Source organism: Rhinolophus sinicus, linkage group LG03, assembly GCF_036562045.2.
Source record: "Rhinolophus sinicus isolate RSC01 linkage group LG03, ASM3656204v1, whole genome shotgun sequence".
In the NCBI taxonomy this organism is placed as follows: domain Eukaryota; kingdom Metazoa; phylum Chordata; class Mammalia; order Chiroptera; family Rhinolophidae; genus Rhinolophus; species Rhinolophus sinicus.
Window position 1 is genome coordinate 79,736,064 of NC_133753.1, and position 25,796 is coordinate 79,761,859.

General features: G+C 39.2%; 1 protein-coding gene across 8 annotated transcripts in view; it reads left to right on the plus strand.

Moving 5' to 3' along the window:
• The window catches only part of AKAP6 (A-kinase anchoring protein 6), a 461,784-nt gene that overhangs the window by 205,227 nt on the left and 230,761 nt on the right, over positions 1-25,796 (plus strand). For all 8 annotated transcript variants that reach the window (XM_019754535.2, XM_019754539.2, XM_074328129.1 and 5 more), the window contains one exon: positions 16,534-16,656. In XM_019754535.2, coding sequence (XP_019610094.2) covers positions 16,534-16,656 — 123 coding nt within the window. The remainder of the gene's footprint in view (positions 1-16,533; positions 16,657-25,796) is intronic.

The following is a 25,796-nucleotide window of genomic DNA, read 5'->3' on the forward strand; positions in this document are numbered from 1 at the left end:
CAGGTTCCAAATATGAGAACACTATGAGATGGGTCTCCATCACCATTCAAGCTTGAACCCGTGATCTCTTCAGTGCATTTCTTAGTGTATTCAGAGAGTTGAGGAATTGTTTAGATGGAAGAATAAAGACAACAGAATTTAGTTTAAATATATAGGAACAAGCCAGATTCTTAAACATTTGGGCAGGCTCAGCTTTGTAATTAAAAATGAAAGATTCAAGAGTCCTAAAGGATTAGACATTGAACTTGAGTTGGTAGTTGAGATGATTATTCCACAAGAGATATAATAGCAGCATGCTGCAGGAATTCTGAGTACTTTTCTTTATTTATACTATGCACAACCTAAAATTTTGTTTTCGATTCTGGACTTAGAACTTAAGAGACATATGACAACATAATTCTAGGCTTTGTGCTTATGAATTAAGATAATACTTGCTAGGTACCAAGCAGAAAGTCATACAATGGGAAAGCAGAGAGAGATAGTAACAAGTGTAGCTAGACCAAGCATCACAGAAGAGGGACTGTTTGAGCTGGTCCTTTAAGTAGAATTTAGATGACAGCAGAGATGAGGAGGTAGGTTGAGGACAGAGGCTTTGGCATAAGCCAAGGTTAAGGGCAAGACTGTTCAAGGTATATTTAGGAAATAGTAAGGAGAGATGCTGGGTATTTTTGGAGTACAGGCTAAACCTTTATAAACAACGAAACCTCAAAATGCAGTAAGATCAAAGATTTTTCTCTCACACATAACAGGAGATAGGCAGGGAGTCCAGGGAAAATAGAGGCCATCTAGGAATCCAGGTACCTTCTCTCTGTTGCTCTTATACTCTGGCTCCCCAATACTGTGTCTTTGTTCCAGGTCACCAAAAGGGGGAAGTGGAGAGCGCCCAGCTTTCTTCTTGAAGATATGACTTGAAAGTGACCCACGTCACTTCTGTTCCTATTCACTTGGCCCAGACTTTGTCACAGGAGCAAAGGAGTTTGGGAAATGAGCCTCTAGGCTATACACACTGGGAGGGAGATGTCTCTTAAACCACCTGCTAATTAGGATACAGTTTGTTGAAGGGAAGGGAAATATAAAGCTAGAAAGAAAGAATAGGGCCAAACTATGATGGGTTTTGAATTTCAAGTGTTTGCTTAGCACAGACAACAAACAAATACTTGTCTAATGAATGCACAAATAAATAGGTGAATATATCATTCAGTTTGAACTTTGTCCCCTAGATTGGGAGTTACAAGTTGAAATGACTCTAAGAGGGTCAGACAGATAACATGAATGAGTCACACAGCCAGGTGTAAGTGGGGCGTGATAGGGCTTGAACAACTGGAGGGTAAGTGCCACGTCTAAAGGACTACTCAGCTCCAGGAGGTGGTGCATGCAGCATGTGCCCTGTGGAGCAACATCTGGCTTCTTTTTGTTTGTTTTTAAGTAGGAAATCTGGGTTTCAGGTGCCCTTTCCCAATTTTTTTACCATTCGGTTTGAACAATTTTAAAACAGGCCAAATAAAATACATCCATAACGTAGATTGGGCCTTCAAGTCACTAAGTTGTCATCTTTGGGAAGATGAGAAACTCCTTAAAACTTTGGTCCCCGAGAGTTGGTAGTTCAGAGAAGGTGAATCTGGCTGTGGTATGCGGATTACACCTCTGTGGAAGTTGTTCTGGGTTGTGGCTGCAGATTGTAACGTGTGTGTGTGCGGGGGGGGGGGGGGGGGGGGCTTTGAAAACAATGCCAGGCTCACGCTCCACCCCAGGCCAGTTAAGTCAGGCTCTCCAGAGGTGAGTATTTTTTAAAGCTTTCCAAGCAATGCTGATGTGTGGTCAAGGTTGGGAGCTAAGGCTCTAAGGCTACTTTTGCAATAGCTTGCACATGTGAAAAAAGGATCTGAACTGTGGTTTTGGAAGCCCACGGAGGAAAGAAAGAGACAGAGGTGGGGGACGTTGTAAAGGACAAATCGATAAAATGTTGTGGCTTTTTAAAAATAAGAGAGTGGATAAAAAAATAAATAAATAATAGAGTGGAGGAAGGGGGTCATGAGTTGAGATTTCAAGCTGAGATGTGGAGGCCTGGAGATATACGGAATTTAATAATTGGTTCCAAGGGACAAATGAAATTAAGATTCACAGTAGATGAAGGAGTGGGGGAATAAATGGTATCTTACATGCAAACGCTGTGGCCAAATCCAAGTTGAGAATTGTGAAACAACGTAACATTAAAAAGTAAATAAATAAAAATAAAGCTATACAATTATTTTAAAGGCTGATAATCTTTTGTGTGTATTTTATTCGTTGCAAGCCAGGAATACTCTATGAATTAACACTGCTAATAGATTTGTTGAGACATTACGTGAAGGTCATTGCTCAATGTTGGGAGACAAGAGCCACAGGGATCCAAAGCAAATTCCTTCCTGGTTGACACGCTAGGAATGTCTCAGTCCTGCGTCAATTTGGTTTCCGCGGAGTCTCCGCTGGGTCTTGAGGCTGTATCGGTGATGATTTACCGCCACCGTGAGGCTTCATCCTGTCACTGCATCTGGTTTGGGGCCTCTGAAATATACAGGGAAGGTGCAGTTTTTTGTTCGCAGTTTTAAACATTTAGATGAAAGTAGTTCTTTATTTTCTTGGTATTGAAAGGCTAAACGATTAAATAATGTTTTGCTGTATCAAGATGATGATAGCACCTAACCACTTTTTGACAGCGATTATTTCTATAACAATGAAACTCCAAAGAGGATACACTCAGTATTTTATGTTTAAATTCAACTAAACAAGACATTAGTGAAATCTTTCTCCTTCAGCCTAAAGTAATGACTTTACGTAAGTAGTAAGGTGTTTTGGAACGATAGCAATTTAAGAAACCAAAACACGACCTTGACATGTGTTGCCCACCGATGTGTCACGCAAGATGCTAAGAAGTTTATTCACTTAACACGTCGTCACATTTAATTCAGAAGAAAAAAAAATTCCTCTTTGATGCAGACACTCCTATTATATCCCTATTTTACCAATGAGGACAGAGATGCATAGAGAAGTTGGTAATTTATTCAAGAATATAGGACTTGAAGGCAGGAACTTTGGGCCCAATTCACAATTCCACACTTTTTAGTCATGAAAACTTGAGTAAGTCACTAAAAGTTTACTGTTTAAACCTCTTAGTCTTTAAATGGAATGTTAATTATATTCATCCTGCCAATGCACAGATTATTGTATGAAATTACAAAGAGCGAAGGCTCGTCGTAAACTCTAAAGGCTACATACGTACTCGCCTTATCGTTATTATGATTTTTCCTATGATGCCAGGTGTTTGCATCAACAGTAGTAGAAAGAGTTAGAATAAGAATCTTAAATCTGCCCCTAAGTAACATTGTGACCTTGGAAACAACCTCCCAAGCCTCAGCTTTGAAATATAAACATTAATAAAGAAACTGAACGGGATGATCTCTAAGATACTTCGGAATTCTGAAATTTTATGAGAGACTGACTATGAGGCATAACTAAGAGAAACAGCCATTTCTCTATAAAATATTCACTGGAATGTATCACTTCAACGTGGTTGGCTTCTGTTCCGGGGGAGTTTCTCTTAGGGGATCATAATGGTAAGTGAATGTGATGCTGTGGCCTTAATGAGCCCGGAGGCAGGAAACTCTCCATGCTGCCTTCCTAGCACTGTAATAGGAGAAGGACCAGACATCCGAGAGGAATTGGGGGCCTTGCTAGACTTTGTAAAGATGCCAAGAGACCAGGGACAATGGGGAGAGTAAACAAATGAGTAACCAAGTAAGAATTAGATATGGATTCACCTAAATTTATAGCAAATAAAGTCAGCTAAACAAAGCAGATCGGAAACATTCCCATTGGCAGGCTTTACATTATGTCTTAAAATTGTCTGCCAGCTGATGCTCCGTTCAGACAAGAAGGGGAAGTCATTTCAAGAGAGGGGGTTCTTTCTGTGTCAGGGTCACTCATGATGTAAGACGATGTTCCAGGCTGTGGAGCTACCATATACAGAATACCGTGTTTCCCCAAAAATAAAACCGGGTCTTACATTAATTTTTGTTCCAAAAGATGCATTAGAGCTTATGTTCAGGGGATGTCATCCTGAAAAATCATGCTAGGGCTTATTTTCAGATTAGGTCTTATTTTCGGGGAAACACAGTATCGGCCTGGAGTTTGCATGATGAACAAGGAACGTTACCCAGGAAAGGTACTGCCTGTAATTGTAGGCCCAGGTACTTTCCACATTTCAGGTTCATGAGATTCCGTGCATCACTTTTTAGGAAGCTAATGGCTTTACCATCTGCCTTCCTTGTTTATCTAGGAATAAAGGAGGTTGTTATTTTCCTTTTTTAATGCTTTTAAGGTAATCAAACTGGAGAGGTGTCACCTATAGGTGGTGCTCTGATATTTCTGGATTTGTCTATAGATTATTCAGTACTATTTGCTTGAGAAAGGTGTGTGTGTGTGTGTGTGTGTGTGTGTGTGAGAGAGAGAGAGAGAGAGAGAGAGACAGACAGACAGACAGACAGAGAGAAAAGTGTACGTCACAAGTGGCAATCTAGTACTTTTCTTTTTTCTTTCTATCTGAGCTAATAGAAAGAAAACCTATTGGAAACCCTTCCTTTCCCCCCCAGAATATATTTCAATGACCCTGCTTCTGGTTACAGAGTGCTGTAGGATTATTATTTACAAGTTCTCAAACTGTTAGTCTTAGCACTCCCTTATACTCTCTCTCTCTCTCTCTCTCTCTCTCTCTCTCTCTCGCTCTCTCTCTCTCTCCCTTTTCTATCTTTCTTTCTACCTTATAAAAATAAAGCTGATAAGTTAAATTAACAAAAATATTTTGTTTTGTTTTCTTTCTTTTCCTATAGCATAGGGAAGGCTATTTGTATTCTTCCAAAATAAAGTTGCATTAAAGCCTTTTTCCTTATCCTATCGTCACTGCATTTGATTTAATATTGTTTGCTACATGCCGTTGTATTCAAGAGACTACAGTTGACATTGAACAATTCATGTTTGAATTGCATGAGTACACTTACATGCAGATTGTTTTCAATAAACGTACAGTCAGCCCTCCATATCCCCAGGTTTTGCATCTGTGGATTCAACAAACTGTGGATTGAAAACAGTACTTTCGATCTGTGGTAGGAAATCCATGGATGTGGAGGGCCGACTTCAGTTACATGTGGAGTTTTGACAACACGCAGGTCAACACCTCTAACCCTCACCTTGTTCAAGTGTCCACTGCCCTGACCAGAGTCTTCTTAATGGGATACAGGGCTCCTGAGAAATCGTATCGTGCCCACTCCTCTCCCACGACATATTTTTATATAAGGTACATCAGGCTGGAAGGAACTCCAAAACTAGTCTTGCTCAAGGTACCAAAAATATGACTATTCTCAAAAGCAGTAGATGGAACTCTATGGAAAAGGATAAGATACATCTGGTAGGAAGAGATTTTTGGAGCCATATGTATTAATGGGTAAAGGGACTTTTATGGAGCTGGCTGGTGGTGGGGCGTGATGGCTAACGATGCACTCTCTCATGCCATATGGCCTAAGCCCAAGATCCCCCTTACCACTTACCACCTGTGTTATCTTCAGCAAGTGACTTGACCTCTCTGTTTCCTCCCCTGCAAAATAGGGTTAAAAGTGTATCTTCCACATAGAGTTGTGATGATTAAATGTGTTAAAATATGTAAAGAGCTTAGAATAGTACCTGGCAGGTAGAAAGCATTCAAGAAATGGTTAGCTCCTATTGTTGTTGTTGTTATTACTTACATGGGAGGGGAGGGGTTAGGCCGTAGCATCTCCTTGTATCTAAATGACTCTGGCCTTTTCGGATCAAATGCTACCACCCTGTTTTCTCCTCCCACCTTCAGCCACCTTGGTGATTATGAAGCTTCAGCCTCCTACATGACCCCACCCACAATGTTTAAGGTCACCCCTCCCCTTTCCTGGGTCACCCTACATCCCTGCAGCTCTCATCTCTGTGAGACTCTGGGCATCCTGCCTTGACAGATGAGTCTTATGTTGTATTAGAGATAATTCTCCTCTAATTGGCCCAATAATTTTAGCTAATGCACATCTCTGACATCTTAGGAAGTTTATGTAAGGGAATTTATGCTATAAATGTGTGTTCAAACAAATGCAAGCAAACTTCTAGTTTATAATATTGTCATATAACCTTATAAATAATATGAACTTATTTATTTATAATTTGTATTTACACATATTATATTTATAATTATGTCCTTGTAAATAATAATCCCACAGCACTCTTTAACCAGATGGAGAGTCATTACAATGTATTCTGGGAAAAAGGGAAGGGTCTCCAATAGATTTAGAATTGTCCCTCAAATCCCTGACTGTGAAAGATGGAAAAATTTAAAAAATGTGTTGGAAAGGTAGTGATTGGTTGGTATGATTTGCTGGGTGAGGACCATACAGCTGATTTGCATAAAGCTAAAAGAATGCCAGTCTTTTCACTATTTTTGAAAACATACTTATTTTATAACAATGTGTTGTGTTAATATTTAATAGGTTATTATTGTTATATATAAACGAATTCATGAATATTGTTTAACTTCCTAAAATGCGTATTGATAGTTATCACCCACAGAAACAAAAGCTCTTCGGAGCCCTCAGTAATTCTTAACAGTGTCTGGGAGTCTAGGACTAACTGTGACAACTGCTGATCTACATTATCACACATACCACGCTTTGATTATATCCCTGTGCTCTGAAGTCTGTAAGAGAAGTTAGGTCATGAATGTGTGAGTTCCAGGCACTAATACAATATCTGATCCGTAGTAGCTCCCAATAAATAATTTTTGAATAAAGGACCTATTACACGTGTGCATGTGTGTGCACACATACAGAGTTTGAACAAAAAAGGCAATTTAATCTTGATTTCGGCTAGCCAAATGCTACCTGATGTAGGTAGTATATACAACGTATATTAATAGTTAATAATAATAATTAGCTAAATTAATAGTACTCTGAAAGTTTATATTACTCTTAAAAACTCTAATTCTGTCTCTTTTTTTGAACTGTAAAAATTTTGTCCAAAGGATGTCTGTGAATACTTTGAAGTGAACAATTAGAGTTCTATATCTGAGGACAAAACACCTGAGATCTTCTGTTATCAGTGAAGTACTGAATCTTTTTGAGCCTCAGTTTCCTCATCTATAAAATGGGAGAATTGAACTAGGGCCTTTTGAAGACTGGGTCTGTGCTTCTAATGTGTGTGGAAACTCTTCTTTTTCTCTTTTCCAAGCAAATGTATTTCAATAATACTATTTTCTGTCTTCTTGGCTCTAATGATAGAGCAGCGGCTGGGTTGTTACCCTCTACTGACTCGCTGCCCTGAAGTTCTTTGGGAGAAAGTGGTTATTTTCTTGCTTATTCAACATGATAAATTCTCATGGAATTCCATTTTTTTTCCTAAAAAGAATACTGACTTTGTTATTACTAAAGAACTGTATATTTCCTAGGAAAATGTAGAATGTTTAGATAAACAGCAACTCAATAATCACAGGTAATCTTTTGAATAACCTTAGTATATCATACAAGCAGTCCCGTCTAATCACGTGCATTTTTATTCCAGATATTTGATTTACAAGGAGGTCTTACTAAACAGGGAAGTCCTTAGATATAATCTTAACACAGGATTATAACAACATTTTCAGCTTTGCACTTCAGCGTTAAAGAGTCAGCCCTTTTCATTAGAACTTTAGGGACCTGTTGGGAATTGTTGTTTATTAAAAGTGATTGTTAGCTCCAACAAGGGCAGAGGAGACTCTGAGCTGTAGAAAAAAGAGAGAAAAAATGAGAAGGGAGAGAGAAGAGGAGAGGAAGGAAGGGAAACGAAAGGAGAGAGAAGTGGAGAACAAGAGAGGGAAGGGGCTAGGAGAAGAGGAAAGAGAAGGAAAAGGCAAAAGAGAAAAAGTAATCAAGAAAGAGAAAAAAAGAAGGACTAAAAAGGGAGCACAGAGGGTAGGGATAGATACCTAAAACAGAGGTGCCTGTGATGGGCATGGCTGAAGTTGTGTGGCGAAGGGTGGGGTTCTCACAGAGGTTTGGGAAATGAGAATGAGTAACCGTGGAGGCTACTATCCTTTGTTTTTCTCTCTGTGAACCTTGTGGGAGGAAGTCTGGTTAGAAAGGCGGTGTGGCTTAGTAGTTCACAGAGTGGCCTCTGGAACAGAATTACCTAATATCTATTTAATGGCTTTATGACCTTTAATAACTGACATGACTCCTCTATGCTTCAGCCTCTTTATCGGTACAGTAGGGACATTTGTGATGATTAAATGACTACAGACATTATTAGAAGAATAACTGGAAGGTAGTCAGCACCCGAATGTTCAGTATTGTTGTTTTTAATACTAGATATGAAAAAAATCTACAATTAAACCATTAAACTAGCATAATCCTAAATTCTAAGGTCTGAGCATCTCAGGTCCTTGTTTGGGATTTCGAGGCAGATAAAGGTCTGATCACATGTAGTGCTCTTAAAGGATTGGGGTGCTGGAGTCAAGGTCTCCCCAAGAGTAAGTAAGCAAAGCTTTGCGGCAGTCAGAATACCTGGGCGGACTCCCAGCTTCACTCCTGACAGCTGGATTTGAGTTTGTGTATGTTTCAGTTTCCTTTCTATGAAAAGAGAGCGTGGGAAACTTATATCATAAGATTGTTTAAGGATTAAATAAGTTCCTGGCACCTAAGTGCTCAATTAATATTAACCTATTATTAGTTCCAGTTTATCCCCAGTTCTTTTAATCATTCCCATTTTTATTAGACTTTGGTAATATGCTTTTCAATTTTCTTTTGCTCTTAAAATTGTCAATCATTTCTTTTTATAAACCAACAGGGAACAACTGAACTGAAAGCCTCTGGATTTGTTGGAGGAAACCCTTTACCTTTATGAGACTCAGGGATCTTTCTGGGTTCTTCTTTTCCCAGTTGAAACCACTGTCAATAGTATTTGAAGAAACTGGGTACCCAGCTCAATTTATCCATTCTGCATGATACTGAGTTCAGAATAGAACCTCCCACCTGGTCAGTTTTAGATAATACTGTTCTATGCCCTTTTTGCTTTCTCATTCCACTGACAACATTTTACCTTTGTTCTGGGACGATTTTATCAGGAATAGTTTTATATTCTAAAGACGTCGCACTCAACCTTTAGAGACGAAGCTAAATATCTCATAAAACATTTCAGTATTTGAGTTTTCTTGTGGAATCAGAGTTAAAACCGCCTTACACCATATCATTTTCTCTTCAATCTTTCTTCTAAAAGCTCATGCCATACCCTCCCTCCTGTCAATTCCTTGTCGTGTGCTGGATACTGTAGGTAGGAATGCGGGTAAATGTGTGAGGAAGCAGAGTCCAAAGCACCACTTTTAACTCCCTAGCATTTTGTCTTGAGCCCTTGGGTCTTGGTGGCACCTTAAGTACATAGATACGTAGTTAGGAAAGGTGGATTGCATTTGGGTGCTATTGTGTAAACATCTAAACGAGTCTTTTGATATAGGAACTAGTCGTAAGAATTAAGCACACATGGAAGATTGAATATATGTGTTGGTAGCTATACATACAAAATCCCCATGCATAATTGTACTTCTAAATGGAGTTCTGATTTTACCAGGTAAGCCTAAACACAGCTCCCTGTGGTTACTCATGGGTGGCCATTGCTAATGTTAAGGCTGGTTTCAAAGCGTGAGTCCCATTTTGAAAAGTTGGAACAGATTATTCTTAAACTTGTGGCTGTAGATAGAGAAATGCAATCTCCTTCAGACGTGCCGGTGGAATAGGAGGTAGGGAGATCTTTGCCAGCCCGCACATTCAGACGCTGCCCCTTCCATGTGGCCTCATCTGATGATCTGAGATAGGAGCTATGCCTCCCTCCTCTGAATGCCCAGAGCAGCTGGTACCACCTCCCATGTGGTGACTCCCATGTGAGGGGACTCTTCTCATCCATCTCCCCGGCGGCACCTAGCACGGTGCCGTATACTTAGTGACTAATGCAAACAGTTTCAGTGAATGAGATAGAAGATCACATTGGATGTTGGCAAGGATGTGGAGAAATTAGAACACTTGCATACTGTTGTTGGGATTGTAAAATGGAACAACCACTATGGAAAACAGTACAGAGTTTTCTCAAAAAATTGATAATAGAACTATCATATGATCCAGCAATTCCACCTCTGGATATACACCCAGAAGAATTGAAAATGAGGTCTCGAAGAGAAATTTGCACACCCATATTCACTGCAGCAGTATTCACAATTGCCAAGAGGGGGAAGCAAGCCAAATACACACCCACAGATGAGTGCATAAGTAAAATGTGGTACATTCAAACAGTGGAATATTTTTCAGCCCTCAAAGAGGAAGGAAATCTTGTCATATGGTTAAACATGGATAAACCTTGAGGACATTATGCTAAGTGAAATAAGCCAGTCACAAAAAGACAAACACTATATGATTCTACTTATACGAGGCATCTACAGTAGTCAAATTCATAGAAACAGAAAGTAGAATGGTTACCAGGGACTGGGGAAGAGAGGGAAAGGGCAGTTGTTGTTTAATGGGTATGGTTTCAGATTTGCGAGATGAAAAGTTCTGGAGATCTATTTCGCAATGATGTGAATATAGTTAACACTACTAAACTGTATGCTGAAAAATGGTTAAGACGGCAAATTTTATGTTACATGTTTTTTACAATAACAATGAAAAAAGGAAAAGAAAAGACAGCTCAGAACAACACAATGTTACTTTAATGACTGCCACCATCAGTGTGGTATATTGATATGTCAACATACGGCCCAAATGAGGGTAAAAGACAGGATGGGTCCTGTCTGGACCATTTTACCTCTTGGAAAAAGAAATGCAGAAATCAGTGCCAAGTTCATCCTAGGACAACACCTCTTCTGCATTCATGTTCTGGTATTACTGACTTTTTCCCAGCTCCACGTCTGGGCAGCAGCTGCCTTTGTACTCTTAGCACAGACTTGAATATAATTTTATATAGCCTCATTACAGAGCAAGCAATTAGCTATCGTGTTGCCCCAAAAATAAGACCTAGCCAGACCATCAGCTCTAATGCGTCTTTTGGAGCAAAAATTAATATAAGACCCGGTCTTATTTTACTATAATATAAGACCCGGTCTTATATTATAGCACGGTGCCGTATACTTAGTGACTAATGCAAACAGTTTCAGTGAATGAGATAGAAGATCACATTGGAACTTGTTAATTAAGAATGGCTTTTAAAAATCATTTAGCAAGCCCTAGTGTTACACCAGGCTTTCAAATATATTTTCTCTTGAAATTCTTATGTGACCCCAAGACAGATATTACTGTCCCTATGTAGCAGGTGAAGAAGCTGAGCTCCAGAGACCTTTGGTCGCTCATTACTTAGTTTATACTGTTAGTGAGAGGTAGACGGTGCCTGGACTCAAACCCACTTTTGTCTGATTGTAGCAACTGTTGTTCTCTGAACATGATCCACGCTGGTTCATGATGAGCATGTTCTTTTATTCTCTTTCAACAGACCCTCTCCTGTTCCTCATAATTAATCTTTATTCAAATTTTTTTTATCTTCTACTTTCCGCCAGGGACTTAAATTGTTAGCTCAGCTGGCCGTCCATGTGGTGTCTGTGAGTCTTTCCAGATTCAGGCGCTGAGTCCACCAGCTTCCAGCCACACAGCATTGGGCAGGTCTCCTCAGCTCTCAGAGCCCCAGTCTTCTAATCTGTAAAATGGGGGTGACAATAGTACCCATCTCACAGGTCTTTATGAGACCCAAGTGATCTTGTATATAAAATACCTTCATGAGGTCCTGGCACATAGTGGATGCTCTATGAAGATTGCTGATTGTTTCAGCTAGCATTGTTCAGATGAGACCGTTCACTAACTCCTTTAATCTTGGAATACTCAGAAAGAAAGAAATACCTTTCAATGGTTTAAAAGATTCAACAGCAGAGGCGGACCAATTTTACCACAGTACCAAGACTGTGGCACTGGGAAGAAATGTTTCTTCTTCTTCATCTGGGTCCGATAATGTGTCTCTAGAAGCACTGTTTCTAGACATCAGTGTGGTGCCGTGAGAGAAACAGACTTTGGAGTGAGATACAGGTTCACGTCCCAACTCTGCCATGAGGCAAGTCACTCACCTTGGACCCTCAGTTTCCTCATCTGTAAAATGACCATAATTAGCACTACTTCACAGGCTCGCGATGACAACACAGCATCTACTTCCTGTTGTATACATATCCTTTCCCCTTTTAGAGAAATAGTTTCAATTTCACTTTGGTCTAAAAATTATATAACTCTATAAGAAACTTCTCCTAGGTTTCAGGTCCATAAGGCAGAGACCATAATCTTTTTTCCTACTGTATCATTGTTTCCGGGCCCCATATGTAGCACAAAGAAGGCTCTCCTTTTTATTGCTGCGTTGCCAGAGAGCATCGGCAATCACCCCCAACAGTTCATACTTAACCAAACTAGTTTTTTTGTTGGAGAGAAATAGGTAGGAATGTAAGAGACATAATGGACATTTTTAACCTGTCATGAAAGTGTGGCTCTTTGCAAGACTCAAATGTAAATATAATATAATATAATATAATATAATATAATATAATATAATATAATCTTCAGATGCATGTTAACCAGATAAGAGCTCTCGCAAATTATTTTTCACAACCCTGTAAGTGTACATTTACATTCACGTTCACTGTGCTTTCTTGGTCTTTAAAAAGATTGATGCTTTAGAAAGTTTAAAAGTCAGATTTTTTTTTTTCGAAGCACCTCATTACAGAACTTTCAAAGTGCAAATGATCTGAAAGTGAGAAATGTACTGCGAACTGGTGGTCACAAGGCTAAAGGCTGTTCCATTTTCTCCTAAGTTGGATGACCAGGGTTTCTCCTGAGGGTTGACTCCTGGCTTGGCTCCAATCGAGTTTACAGACTCTCAGAGCACATATCAAATATGAGTATAGTGAGGGACCCACCCAGAAGGAAACCATTAAGGGAGTGGCCTGGGACGCCTGGGTCACTCTCACTGTGCCCCTTGGAGAACTGGGCAGGAAGGCAGAGAACGATAATGGAAGAAGGGACAGAAAGAGACAATACGGACACTAGTGGTAGAAAATGACAGGGGAGAGACAACATATAAGATACATTAGGAGGAGTTTGAACAATGAAGGCGAAAATGTGGCCTTTCAAAGGTTTGTAACAGCCTGTAGTTGCATAAAATGTGCCTTTTATGTAGTGTGATGGCAGCATTGGGTTGTGTCGTGAAGAAAATCTAATTTTATAGTCAACTTTGGCAGTCCGGTAACTCAGACTATTAGAGAGGCAAACATAGACAGGTCAAATACTAAGAATAGAAACAAAACTGGATACAGATAGAATTCTGATACAAGCAGAATACATTTCACAGGAAGACCCAGGAGAGTGTTCCCACTCTTTAGTGACTGTAAAACTTTTAAAAATGATTAAAATTACTTGAATTCACTAGGCCAGCGCTTAGACACGCTTTATGTCCTGCTGAAATTTTTTTGCTGCAGTGATATTTATCTTTTTATTCCCAATAATGTGCAGAATTTATTTGTTAAAAGAATGAATGAGTAACCAATAGTTGTTGTACTAGGATTTGATCTGTATTACAAAATAAGTAAAGTTTTGTATTTTCCCCCATTTTTCTATGCTGTTGCTTGCGTCAGCCTCATTTTCCTTCATTCACACCACAAAGACTCTAGCAGAGCTTCTGAAAATGAGCATTACGTGTTTGCCATATGCGTCCAAATGTGGATTCTCCTGCTCGTCTCATGGCTCAGTGTACTGAGTGACACTTACTCGGTCTTCCTAAAAGGCGTATCTCATGAAATAGGGATGGTAAGACTGTCCCTGTCACTACACAGAACCCTGGGGACAGTACACACATAAAGGGGCTGGGACAGGTAGAGAAATAGCAAGTGACAAAGGTATCAAGAATCGGATAGACTCCAGTTTTATTTGCTTTCATGATTTCTGTTTTTATTCTTGCGCTACACAGATAAGCAGGAGGGAAGATGGAAAGCTAAGATCTCCCTAAGAGGGAGGAGTGTTTAGCTTTTTATTACTACCAGTTACAAACACAGGGATTTCTTAAGTTTTAATGTGATTGATAAAACATTTTAGCACTGGCAAGAAAAGAGTTGGGAAAATGCGCAACAAATGAAAATTGGCAAGGATGAGATATAATTTGGAGGGAACCCAGAAAGAAGCCTTGAAACGACCACTTTCCTCCATACCAGACAGCTTTGGGTTTGCTGTATGGCTAGGCTCTGCAGAGAGATCATCCAGAAAGTTTCAACTGTGTTCCATGGGTTTTGCCTAATTTGCATCCCATGGATTTCAGCTAACTCTGTAATCATAGTTCTGTTAGGAAATCGGACACACATTGTTTAATACTTTTAGACAAGAGTAGCCTTTTATGATGAGGTACCCATGCAACCACATGCATACACATTGTTTTGTTTGCTTGTTTTGTTGTTTTGCTTTTTGTTTTTGAGGAAGAGAAGATGATGACTAGTTACATTTCAAATAAATTATTTTACTGTATTTGTCTTCTTGGATTTAACCAGTTGTTTCCAAAATAATTTACTTCCTGACTTAATTTTTCCCTAAACCAATTTATATATACAGATAGAACAAATCAAGTCCAAATTCAATAGTAAATACTATTTAATGCTATAAAATACTGTTTTCATCTCACAATTATCAACTATCTAGACTCTGATATTCTGATGAGGTTCTTCAGATAATATTTCTGTAAGGACATTTGGTCGTCTTAATTTTTCATAGAATTTAATTATGAGAGTATCAAGAATTAGGACTTCATTTCCAACAGACTAAATATATGAGAAAGGACAAAAGGAATTACTTAGCATGGATTCCTAGCATTTAGAACAGTTGCAATCTGAAAAAATTAGAGATTTTTCAAAAGAATGGGTGTGATTGTCCTCTGACACTTGGATGTTTTTAACAGGAGAAACTTTGGGTAGCATTTAGGAACATGGGAAACTATAGGACACACCACCATGTGGGGTGATAGACTTGATAGGTTGGCAACAATGGCTGGACAGTTTGATCCAACTCTGTGGGCCTCTGCCATCTTGGCTGTATCCCCCCTTTGACGGACAGGAATGTACTTTTGAGTGTTAATTTGTCTGCCTTTCTCCTTACCACCTTCCTCAATTCCCCTTTTTCTAATAAATATTTTGAGGCCAATCAATTGCTTGAATTAAAGGGTTATGAATCTTAAACTATTATCTATGTGAAACCTTAATAACAAAATTGCAGCTTCTGAGAAGCATGATAAAGAAAATGAATTTTCATCTATTCTCACATCAGTCTCAGGCTATCCTCAGTTAAGCATTAAAAACATTAATCAAAAAACAAATCCGAAGGACAGGTTACGTTTAACAAGGAAATAACGTCCCAAGATCTCCGTGAGTATAAATGTCCAAACCTGTCTTTACTCCTTTCGAACTCCAGGTGGTGCTGTTTACCCAGATATGGAAAACAGGCACCCAACCCTATTTTCTTTCCTTAGGTTCATAGCTGGGCTTTCTTTTTTTTTTTTTTTCCCCAAAATATTTTCCGTTTCTACAGATGTGGTCTTTAAATGGTCAATAAATTTTTATAACCACTATTTGAAAAATTGGCAAGATTATTTTGATTTGTGCTTCCTAGCCAAGAAAATTATATATATATATATATATATATATATATATATATATATATATATGCCTGCCTGGGACACACCCGGAGTCAGGTGTTTACATTGTTCATTGGTCCCACGTTCTCTACTCTTCCTTGCTTCTTAGAACCCAGATTCAGCAGCAAACATTTGGGCTGTCAGTAGAAGTCATCCAAGTCCCTTAAAGCACTGGTGTGACTGAAAAATAGATTTCTAGTTCAGTTAAGGCAACTGAACGCCATAGGCTTCTGAATAAAGACTACCGCTATCTTTAGAGAAATGCTTTTATCCCCCAAAGCCACGGAGTGTTCCTAGCACACCTGACCTGATGGTTTGCTGAGGGGCACTCATCAGGCACCAGAAATGTTTAGATGATGTGAAGTCACCATTACAATGACACCTTGGAGTCCAATCCAAATTTCTCATAAAAGTGTTCCTAGGAAAAAGAAAACTGAGAGAGAATCATGGACAATTTCTTTCCATCTTGATTTTAACACCAAGAATAGTGGAAAATCTGTTCCCAGTGTGGAACTAGGAGGGGAAGGCAGTGGTATCCATTTTCCCATCAGTGAAGTTTGCAATTTTTAAGGTTGGCTTTAAAAGATAACCAACTAACATGCCTTTCTTGTCCTTTTTTCCCCTTTTCCTCCTCCTCCTCCTCCTCCTCCTCTTCTTCTTCTTCTTCTTCTTCTTCTTCTTCTTCTTCTTCTTCTTCTTCTCCTCCTTCTCCTCCTCCTCCTCCTCCTCCTCCTCCTCCTCCTCCTCCTCCTTTTTTTTTTTTTTTGTCACAAGGGGTTTGTAAACAAGCTGGATGAATTCATTCAATGGTTAAACGAAGCCATGGAAACGACAGAGAACTGGACACCCCCTAAAGCAGAGATGGATGGTCTCAGACTCTACCTGGAGACACACTTGGTAAGCAAGATTGTGTTGCTTTTGCTGTTAGTAAGGGAAGGATTTTAATCCATTGCTTGTTTGTTTATGGAGAATATATCAATTTTATTTATCAGAAGTCATTATATGCTAATGAGACCAAGGTTTAATGGGGTAAACTGCAGAAACTGAAAATTTATAGGCATTTCAAATTATACTGTGAAATCCAAATCCTCCATATTTCAAACTATTTTTTTCAAAACTTTTTCCAGAAAGGTAAGTGAATATTTCAAAAATAACCTTAGAAAATGTTATTAGACCCTTGCTCTCTACAGTGATGATTGAAGGTTTTTCCCTTCTTACAAATATAAATGAAAGAGATAATTTTGATGACCATTCTAAGCTTTCTAGAATTCTTGTAAAATTAATGAACCTCTCATTATCAAGAGGGTCTACTTTATCTGTTCTACACTGGGTTATTTTAATAAAATATTTAAAACGATGATCTCCATCATTTTTGCTGCTGTGTGGGTTTTGCAGCATATAATTAATACAACTGTCATTACATTCATCCCTGTGCACAGGGAAAACCGTGGAGGGAAAGTGGAAAACACTTGGATGAATATGCTTCTGAATATGTTAGAAGCAAGAATTATAGACTGGGGGACATTTGATGAACCTCATGAGGTTTTTCCTGAATGCTTCAAATGGCCGATATCAATTATGAAGGGGTGGAAACCAAGTAGTGGAGTGTGATAAAGCATGAAGAAAAAGCACGTTGTCATAGGAAACGAAAATTCAAGCTTTAAGGATCTCATCTTCATTCCTTTCACCGATAGCATAAAATCGACAAAGGCAGTGAACACGGATCCTTGGGTACCCAACTGTGGGGTTGATTTTCGGCCCCTCTTACACACTCAGAATTTGGATTGAATAAGCATTGTGTGAGAGTCCTGCACGTGTACAAATTCACAGTGTTCCAGAACAGTTCCCTATGATGTTAAGTGAGAGGAGAGAGAGAGAGAGGGAGAGGGAGAGGGAGAGAGGGAGAGAAAAGGAGAGAGGGGGTGTTTTCGTTTTTTGGTGTTTTGTGTTTTGCAGTGTTTTATGTCAAGCCTTGCACGAAAAACAGCCTCAAAATCCTATTGCTGCACGCAGACAGTCTTGTGGATGATAAAGAATGACAAAACTGTGTGGTAGAGGATGAGTCTATTGCTCACTGTTTTAAAGACCTGGGTTGATGGTGTGTAAAAATGCCAGTGACCTTAAACACTTCTCTTGTACATGGGTTTTTAAATACTGCCCTCAGTACTCAATTCCCTGTTGAGTAAAGCATTGATTTTTTTTTTAAAGAGGGCATTTCATAATAGCAAGATAAAGATATTCAGTGCTTTATAATGTAAATTGTATTAATTAGAATGTCAACTTTTCACTGGCATTGTTCTGACAGAAATTCTAATCTGTGTTTAAACAGGAATATATGAACTTTATTTCACATTAAGTGTGCTGTCTTAATTTCTCTTGATTTAATATTTTATGGAAAACAGAGAGTTTTTGAGGACCCAGAGGGCATGGGGACATAAAGAGTACTTTAGCTCTTTTTATTGAAAGCCAGGCTAAGGGAGTATGAACCGAGGGTTCTCTTCTCTTTGGGAGTTGAGTGACATAGCCTCTTTGTAACCGCTGTCCTGTTCGCCAATCCGTATTACACAGTTCCTTACTTAGCATTCTTGTGTTAGCCTCTGCCTCATTCTAGCCCCACACCACCCACTGGAACTTTCTGCAATGATGGAATGTTTTATATTGCACTGTCCAGTATGGGAGCCACTAACCGCATGTTTCTGCTAAGCATTTGAAGTGTGGCTCGAGCAACGGAGAAAATGAATTTTTAATTCTAATTAATTTACTTTTAAATTTCTACATGTGGCTTCTGACTACCGTATTCTAGCTGTATAAGTGGCAGAACTCTTTACAGCCGACCATAATGGATGGCAGGTATCCATACTTCCTTCATAATGACATTCTCATCCCCAAATGCAGAAATCATTATCCCGTTTGCTATGGATCTCTGCATTAGAATCACAGCAAAGAGTCCTTCTTCGAACGTTTATCTCTTGAAGAATAGCCTTGTTTCTGCCTAGAGATCCAACACTTTCTTGAATGATCATGTTTTCTCCATCAGCCTGTCTGATTACATTGGTTGGAATAGAGATAACACAGGAACATTTTCTTTACCTCTGCTTTGCAAGGAGTGAAGGACTGTGATCTCCAGATCTGTTCCCTGGATGTTAATTCACAGTCCCAAATTTCCCTTGAAATTATGACTCGTGCTGCCTAACAGTTAACGAACACCTAGTGTACATGGCTTGCCATTCAGTGATACTGAAGGCCGGTTACTGAGTGACCGTTACTCGGCGTCTGTTACTCTACATGCAGCCTGTTGTTTAAACATCTTTAAACTTGGAGTTACTCTGTCTCTCTGAGGACAGTCTCTACATTGTCCTTTGGATTAATATTGTCATTTATATTTTTCATTGTATTTCCTTACTGTGGTGCTGAGTTAATATTAAGTTATTCTTCTCAAAAGAAGGCAAAAAAAAAAAAAAATAGCTATCGTACCATAAAGAAGGCATACAGCTAAACCTAGAGATTTATATTCCTGAGTCCTCCCTGCGTAAGTCGTTACTGCTCCTTAATGAGCGGGCAAGTGGTTTTTGCAAGATTATTCAGCATGTAGAGATAGCTACATGAGTTGCTTTAAACATCTTTATAGATTCTATAATTTAACATTAAGTCAACAGATGCACAAGCCCCCAAGTTGAGTATCTCCCCTGGTTTAACAATGTATTAGAATACTTGGCACCCTGCAATGCTTATTGTAAAGAAAACAATAACTAAAGTTGCACATTTATATTTTGATACTTAATTCAATTATTTTCCATGATGGTAACCAAGGGTTTTTACCAACACAAATCAATTAAAGCTTCACAATACCTTTATGAGAGATATGAAGGAGCTTTATTTTAACTGTAAGAAACACTGTGAAATTGCGATGATACATCAGTGATTTTCCATGATAATTAATCATCTGCTTGCAACCTGGCTGCTCCTTTCAAAAATACAATTCCTATATTCCTAGAAAATGACATTTTCAGGAAAATGTCATTCTAGAAAGGGATTTCGTGAGTATTGAACATATTGAACATTCCTTTTCTTTGAAAACCACTTTTAAAATAGCATTGCATACTTATGTTCTTAGATGGATGGACTCCCTTCTTTCTCACCTCTGTCCATTTTTTAAAAACAGCTTTATTGAGGTATAATTGACATACCATAAATTGTATTTATTTCAAATATACAGTTTTACAAGTTCCCACAAATTGACAAATGTGTACAGCCATGAAACCATCACCACAATCAAGATAGTGAACACATCCATCACCTCCCAAAGCTTTTTCACGATCCTTTGTAAATTTTCCCTCTTTCCTTACTGTCCTTTCTCCCATCTCTAAGCAATCACTGATCTGCTTTCTGTTACTATTAGTTTGTACTTTCTAGAATTTTACACACATGGAATGAAACAATCTGCACCCTCTCTTTTTGGGGGAGGGAGGGTCTGGTTTCTTTCACCCAACATATTTATTTTGATGTTGCATGTTTTAATTGTTCATTCATTTTTATTGTTGAGTAATATTCCATTGCATTGGTACACGACAATATGTTTATCCATTTACTTGTTGATGGACATTTAGGTTGTTTCCCTCACCATCGTTTTTATTAGCTAAAGAAGCAAAAATTACCAAAAACTACATTTGAATAGAAGCACCATAAGTAGTTCTTGGCAGACTATTTAGATTTGTTTTCCTTTAAGAGAATTTATAGTATCTTTAGAGTTAAAGTGCTTACGAGTAAAGCAGCAGAGCAAGATAGCAACTTCTCCCTCTAGAGATTTCATTTCATGTCCATTTGCTCCTGAAAAGATAACTTTTATCTCCCAAATAGTTTTTATGCATGCCTCACTCACCAAATGGGCACCACATCATATGCAATCAATTGTAGGAAAACAAACCAATTTTTTTTTTTTTTTAATCTGTAGCCAATCAGAGTATCCAGCAGGAGACAGCTACGTAAAATTGACACCAGATGGTTGTGCAAGAATTAGGAAAAAGAACCAAGCACAAGGGCTTGGCTTAAACTTGGTAAATAAATTTGCATAGGTAGTATCAGGTCCTGTTGGGCAAACATTAACCAACCACATAGAAATAGCCTTGGAAAACCATCATTCTTAATTCAATTTGATAAATGAGAAAACATGGAGGGAAAGGGTGATAATGAGTTCATACATATTAAGCACCAGTGAGTGTCGGGCAGTTATTTAGGTGTTCAGAATACATGATGAATGAGTTTGGCTTCTTTTTTCCAGGGACTTACAATCTAAGGGAGATGACCATAGATTACATGTAGTCATCTATAGACCCGTAAATGATGAATGTAATACACTTTTGAGCAATAAACTTCTTGAAGGATAAGCGATGTACTGTTCAGAGAAAAGTTTTATTGCTTCTTCCTGAGGGTAGGGAAGGCTCAAAGAGGTAATTTGATGTACACCTCATAGGCCATGTATGATTTATTGGTTGACAGGGGAGGAGAGGAAATGGTAGGAAATTTTATGAGCAAGTAAGGGAAGTGTGGTGAGCCATTTGGTGTGGCTGAGACTAAGTTGGAGTCTTGCAGGTTGGCACTGGGTGGTAAAGGAGATCGAATGTCTTTGTTAATGGATTGAACTTTTCTCTGGGGATGATGGGAACTCATGGGAGGTTTGAATTTATTTTGCAACTAGAGAGTAACGTGAATCACCTCCAAATTCCATGGGCATAGGATCAGCTTGGCAGAGATTAACTGGATGAGGTCCATGGGTTAAATGAGAGAATAACTATAGGAATAATGGAAAATGAATTTGAGCGTAGCATTTGAAGAATATGCTGGTACAGGCAATATGAGTTTCTTTAAATGCATTTTTTTGACTAACTTATATATGGATATAACACAAAATTCTAAAGGTAAGTCAAGGAAGGGAGTAAAAATGTAGAAAGTCAAAAGTAAACCTCCAATCTATGTCCCCCCAGTTACCAATTCTCCTCCCTTGAGGCAACCACTATTCCTTGTTTCTTTCTATCCTTTCAGAGTTTTTCCAGGTATCTGAAAACAAATGCTTATGTCTTAACTTTGTTCCCTTAATTTATGTGAGCAATAACTCAAAAGCAATATAGAACTACTTTGTCCTTCTGAGTGGCTGCACAGTGTGCTATTTATGAACATGCCATAACTTATTTAACCCGTCCTTTATTGGTGAAAGCAGGTTGTTTGCAGTCTTCGCCATTATAAACAGCGCTTCAGTGAATATTCTTGGATATTCATCATCTTGCATCGTCTAAATATATCCTTAGAATAAATGCCTCACATGTGAAATTTCTGGGTCAAATATTATACACATTGAAAATTTTCATGTCCTGCAAATTGTCCTTGATAGAGATTGTATCAGTTTACACTCAGCAATGCACGAGAATGCCTATTTCTACACTTTGGAGAAAGTTACCACATTGGGTTGATTTGTTCCTTTGATAGTTACAAATGGAATCTCACTGTAATTTAGTTAGTATTTCTTGTATTTAAGTGGAGTTGAGTACCTCTTAATGTCTTCGGGAGTCATGTGTATTTCTTTTCTGAGAACTGTCTGCTCATAATTTTAGCCTATTTTTCTGTTGGTTCATTGGACTTTTGCTTCAAAACTTATAGAAGCTTAGTGTAAGGAAATGAGTCTCTTGTCTGTGATACGAATAGAAAACGTTTTAAAAAGAAACTATTTTGGGGTTTAGGTTTCAAAAGAGTACGGATATCTCAATAGTATGAGGAACCCAGAGTTGGGCATGCCTGAAGGCCAGGCTGATAAGCATGTAAGGGGTCTCTACGTCTGGCAAAGGCACGTTTGGATTCCAGTCCTGCAAAGACCAGTATGCTCCCGGGAGTTTGCTTATGTAGTCATGGCTGGAACAGACCTAAGGGCAGGGGGGCTGCTGTTAAGTGAGTGGATTAAATGGTGTCTGAGCAATGAGAGAAGTGAAGAGGATGTGGGTCAAGGTTAGGTGGCGGGTAGATAAGAACAGAGTAGAGGAAATAGATTAGAGGGAGAGGGATGGATTAGAGGCATGTTGGCAGTTGTCTTTTTGATGCTCTCTCTTGTCTAGTCAGAAATCTCATTACCAACTTCTGTTTCATCTTCCCTGGACTCTTCCAAGGCTACCAGTGCCCGCGAGAATAGGGCAGGAAGGTCTGCTGCCCCACAGCTGACAGAAGTCTGACCAAGACTTGAATGTATAGAAGGGTGTGGAAATTAGCTGAAAGCTTCTCTGTCTGTGTGTGGAGTGAGACTGAAGCTCCAGCGTCATCCTAGGGGTGTGTGAAACTAAGGAATGTGAACATTACAAGCAGTATTTACATGAAAAAGAGTGAGCAGATGTTAGAAGAGCTCAGTGACCACCGGTGGCATGTGCTGAAGATAGATAGAGCAAACTTTGTCTTTCATGCAACTGCTGTAATTATGGGACTCTAGGTAAAGAAAAACAATAAATTATGCTTGCTGGAAAAAAATCCAAACCATAAAAAGGGGCATACAATTAAAAGTAAACAGCTTCCTCTCCCTTGGGTAACCAACATAAACAGTTCGTTCTACATCCTTTTGGACCTTTTAATGTAAAAGTGGGTACATTTGAAGGATTTTTAATTCATATTATACATACTGTTCAATGACTTGTTTTTTGTATCTAAATGTATCTCAGACATCTTTCTGTCAGTACCTGATCTACTGCACATTTTAGCAGCTCCTTAACGTTTTATTGTGTGGACATGCCACGGTTTATTTAATCATTCCCATGAAGAAGGCCATTTAAGCTGCCTCCTAATTTATGCTTTAGAAAATAATGCTGCAGTGAGCGTTCAGATTATTTTAATACCAGTTGAGAGTTTCTTTCTCACTCCATTAGTGCCTAGTCTACAGCAGCAACTCAAGGCTCCCATGTAATGAGAGTCTGTCATACTCTAGGGACAGCTTTTGCTGTAGGTCCTATAAAGTGAATAGGGTCCATGTCTGTGTGTACAGAGTTTTGAGATCGTGTTTACAGGGGTAGCTTTTAAAGCCCACCTTCCAGAGCTTTGTTGTTCGTTTTACGATTGGTACCTGCAATTTGAGGTGGCTACCACAAGGTGGCAGAGAAGCATAAAAATCCTGCAGATGGTACTTACAGCCTCCATACCCTTGAAAGGTTTGAAAAATTTTCCTTCCCTAAGTACTTACAAAAACAGATTGGATTAAACTAATAATGCGTCTGGTTAACAAAATATTAGTACAGGTATTTTCGTGCATTTATCATTTATATTTATATCATGTTATATCATCTTTTTATTAAATAGCTCTCAGTTATATCATAAGAAAAACAATATACTTCTCACAGAGTATTTAGCCGTACAAGACAAGTTCCCCAATACGTTCAGCTGTTTTTCTTTTGCTTACCCTCCAGTCTCCACCTGTGCTCCATTTTTCATTGCTTGAAGAGGTGCCAGGCTTTCCTTTCCCCCACTTCCTGGTGCCCAGCTCTTCCTGCCTTCCTTTCCTGCCTGGCATGGTAGGCGGGCTTGGCCCAAGCACGCGGAGCTTCAGCAGACCAGCAGCTGCCATGTGGCTGTGCTGCTCAGCTAATGGGAGGCTCTCAGTCAGACTTCAGAAGCCTGAGCTGGGGGAGTTTGGCCGCCACCTCCCTCAGCCCCACTAAGCAGGGCTGCTGGCCTCATAGGAGCGTTAGCGCAAGTTCCATTTGCTTGGCCCCCTGGATTCCCATTAGCTTCAGGTGAGCCACTGAGAGTTTGGTTGGGACAGCATTACTTCTCTTGGGGAAATTTGAAATGGTAAACACACAGCCTTGAGTTACTTCCTTGGGTAGCCTGGGGATGGAAAGGTCCGTTGGGTAGTTATAGCATGCAGGAATTTTGAGGTTGAGGCATGGGCACAGGAGGCTCATCTTGGTCACGTGAAAGTCCTGGACCAATGCCTTTGCTCATATATCTCTAATTCTGTGAATCTAGGAGACAGATAATGTTGTCTTCCCTTTTCAGTTAAAAGGGATCCCTGAACTGTTCAAAGAACCTGGAAATATACTTTTTGCCTTGCTCAGTTTGAGGACTCTTGGGCCATAATATCCAGCAGTTCTGGTCGTTTTGAAAACTGATGGTGCTCAGACATTTTACTCATTTATTACTTTATTTAGTTTACTTTGTTGTTAAATACTTTTTAGGACATAATGACTGTTTAAAGTTAGAATGCCAGGGAAGCACTGCATATATTAATCACTTCCTGTTTAGGGAGGGCTTTGCTGAGTGCTAGGGAGAATGTTTGCAGACTGGCCTGCACCAGGAGGGCTCATGAACAGGCCGAAGGGCAGGGTGTATGGATAAGAGCCAGGGCCTGACCTCACTCACGTGCACCAGGGGCCTGTCACCCACCATCTCTCTCCCTGTGTAATCCCATGTGCAGATCCTACTTATCTGCAGCGTTACATGGAATTTTGGAATTTTGAAAAAGTGCACCCTGTATAAATGATATTAAAGTGAAAGCTTCAGGCCTGAAACAACTAGCCAGAAAAATGCCTGTCACATCTACTGAAGGTTGTTGTGAAGATCAAATAAACATATTATATGTGGGGATGCTCTGTTCATTTTGGGGGTAGTAGCGTGCATCTTCCTTAGAGACCTGAGATCACGTGGTAGAAGGAGCTCAGGTGCTCCTAGAGAAGTTCCATTTCTCCCCATCCACCCTTTCCTCAGTGACTCACCTGTGACTGTCACCTACCTAAGGGACAGCTTGTGTATCTCTGGAGTCTCCTCTGACACCCAGCCTGTCACATAGATAATAGGTACTAACGGTGTCTGCTAAATGAGTAAATGAGCATAAAAGCAGTGTTAGAACCATACGGCCAGAAAATTATAACTGATATAAATCATCAGACAATCACTGAGAATGTCTGCAAATTAAATTATTTCCTCTACTATTTCCAAACCAAAATGGACTCTGGTCACAGAGCTTTCTGGGTATTGTCTAGTATGCTTGTGAAAGGAAAAAAACACCTGTGGAG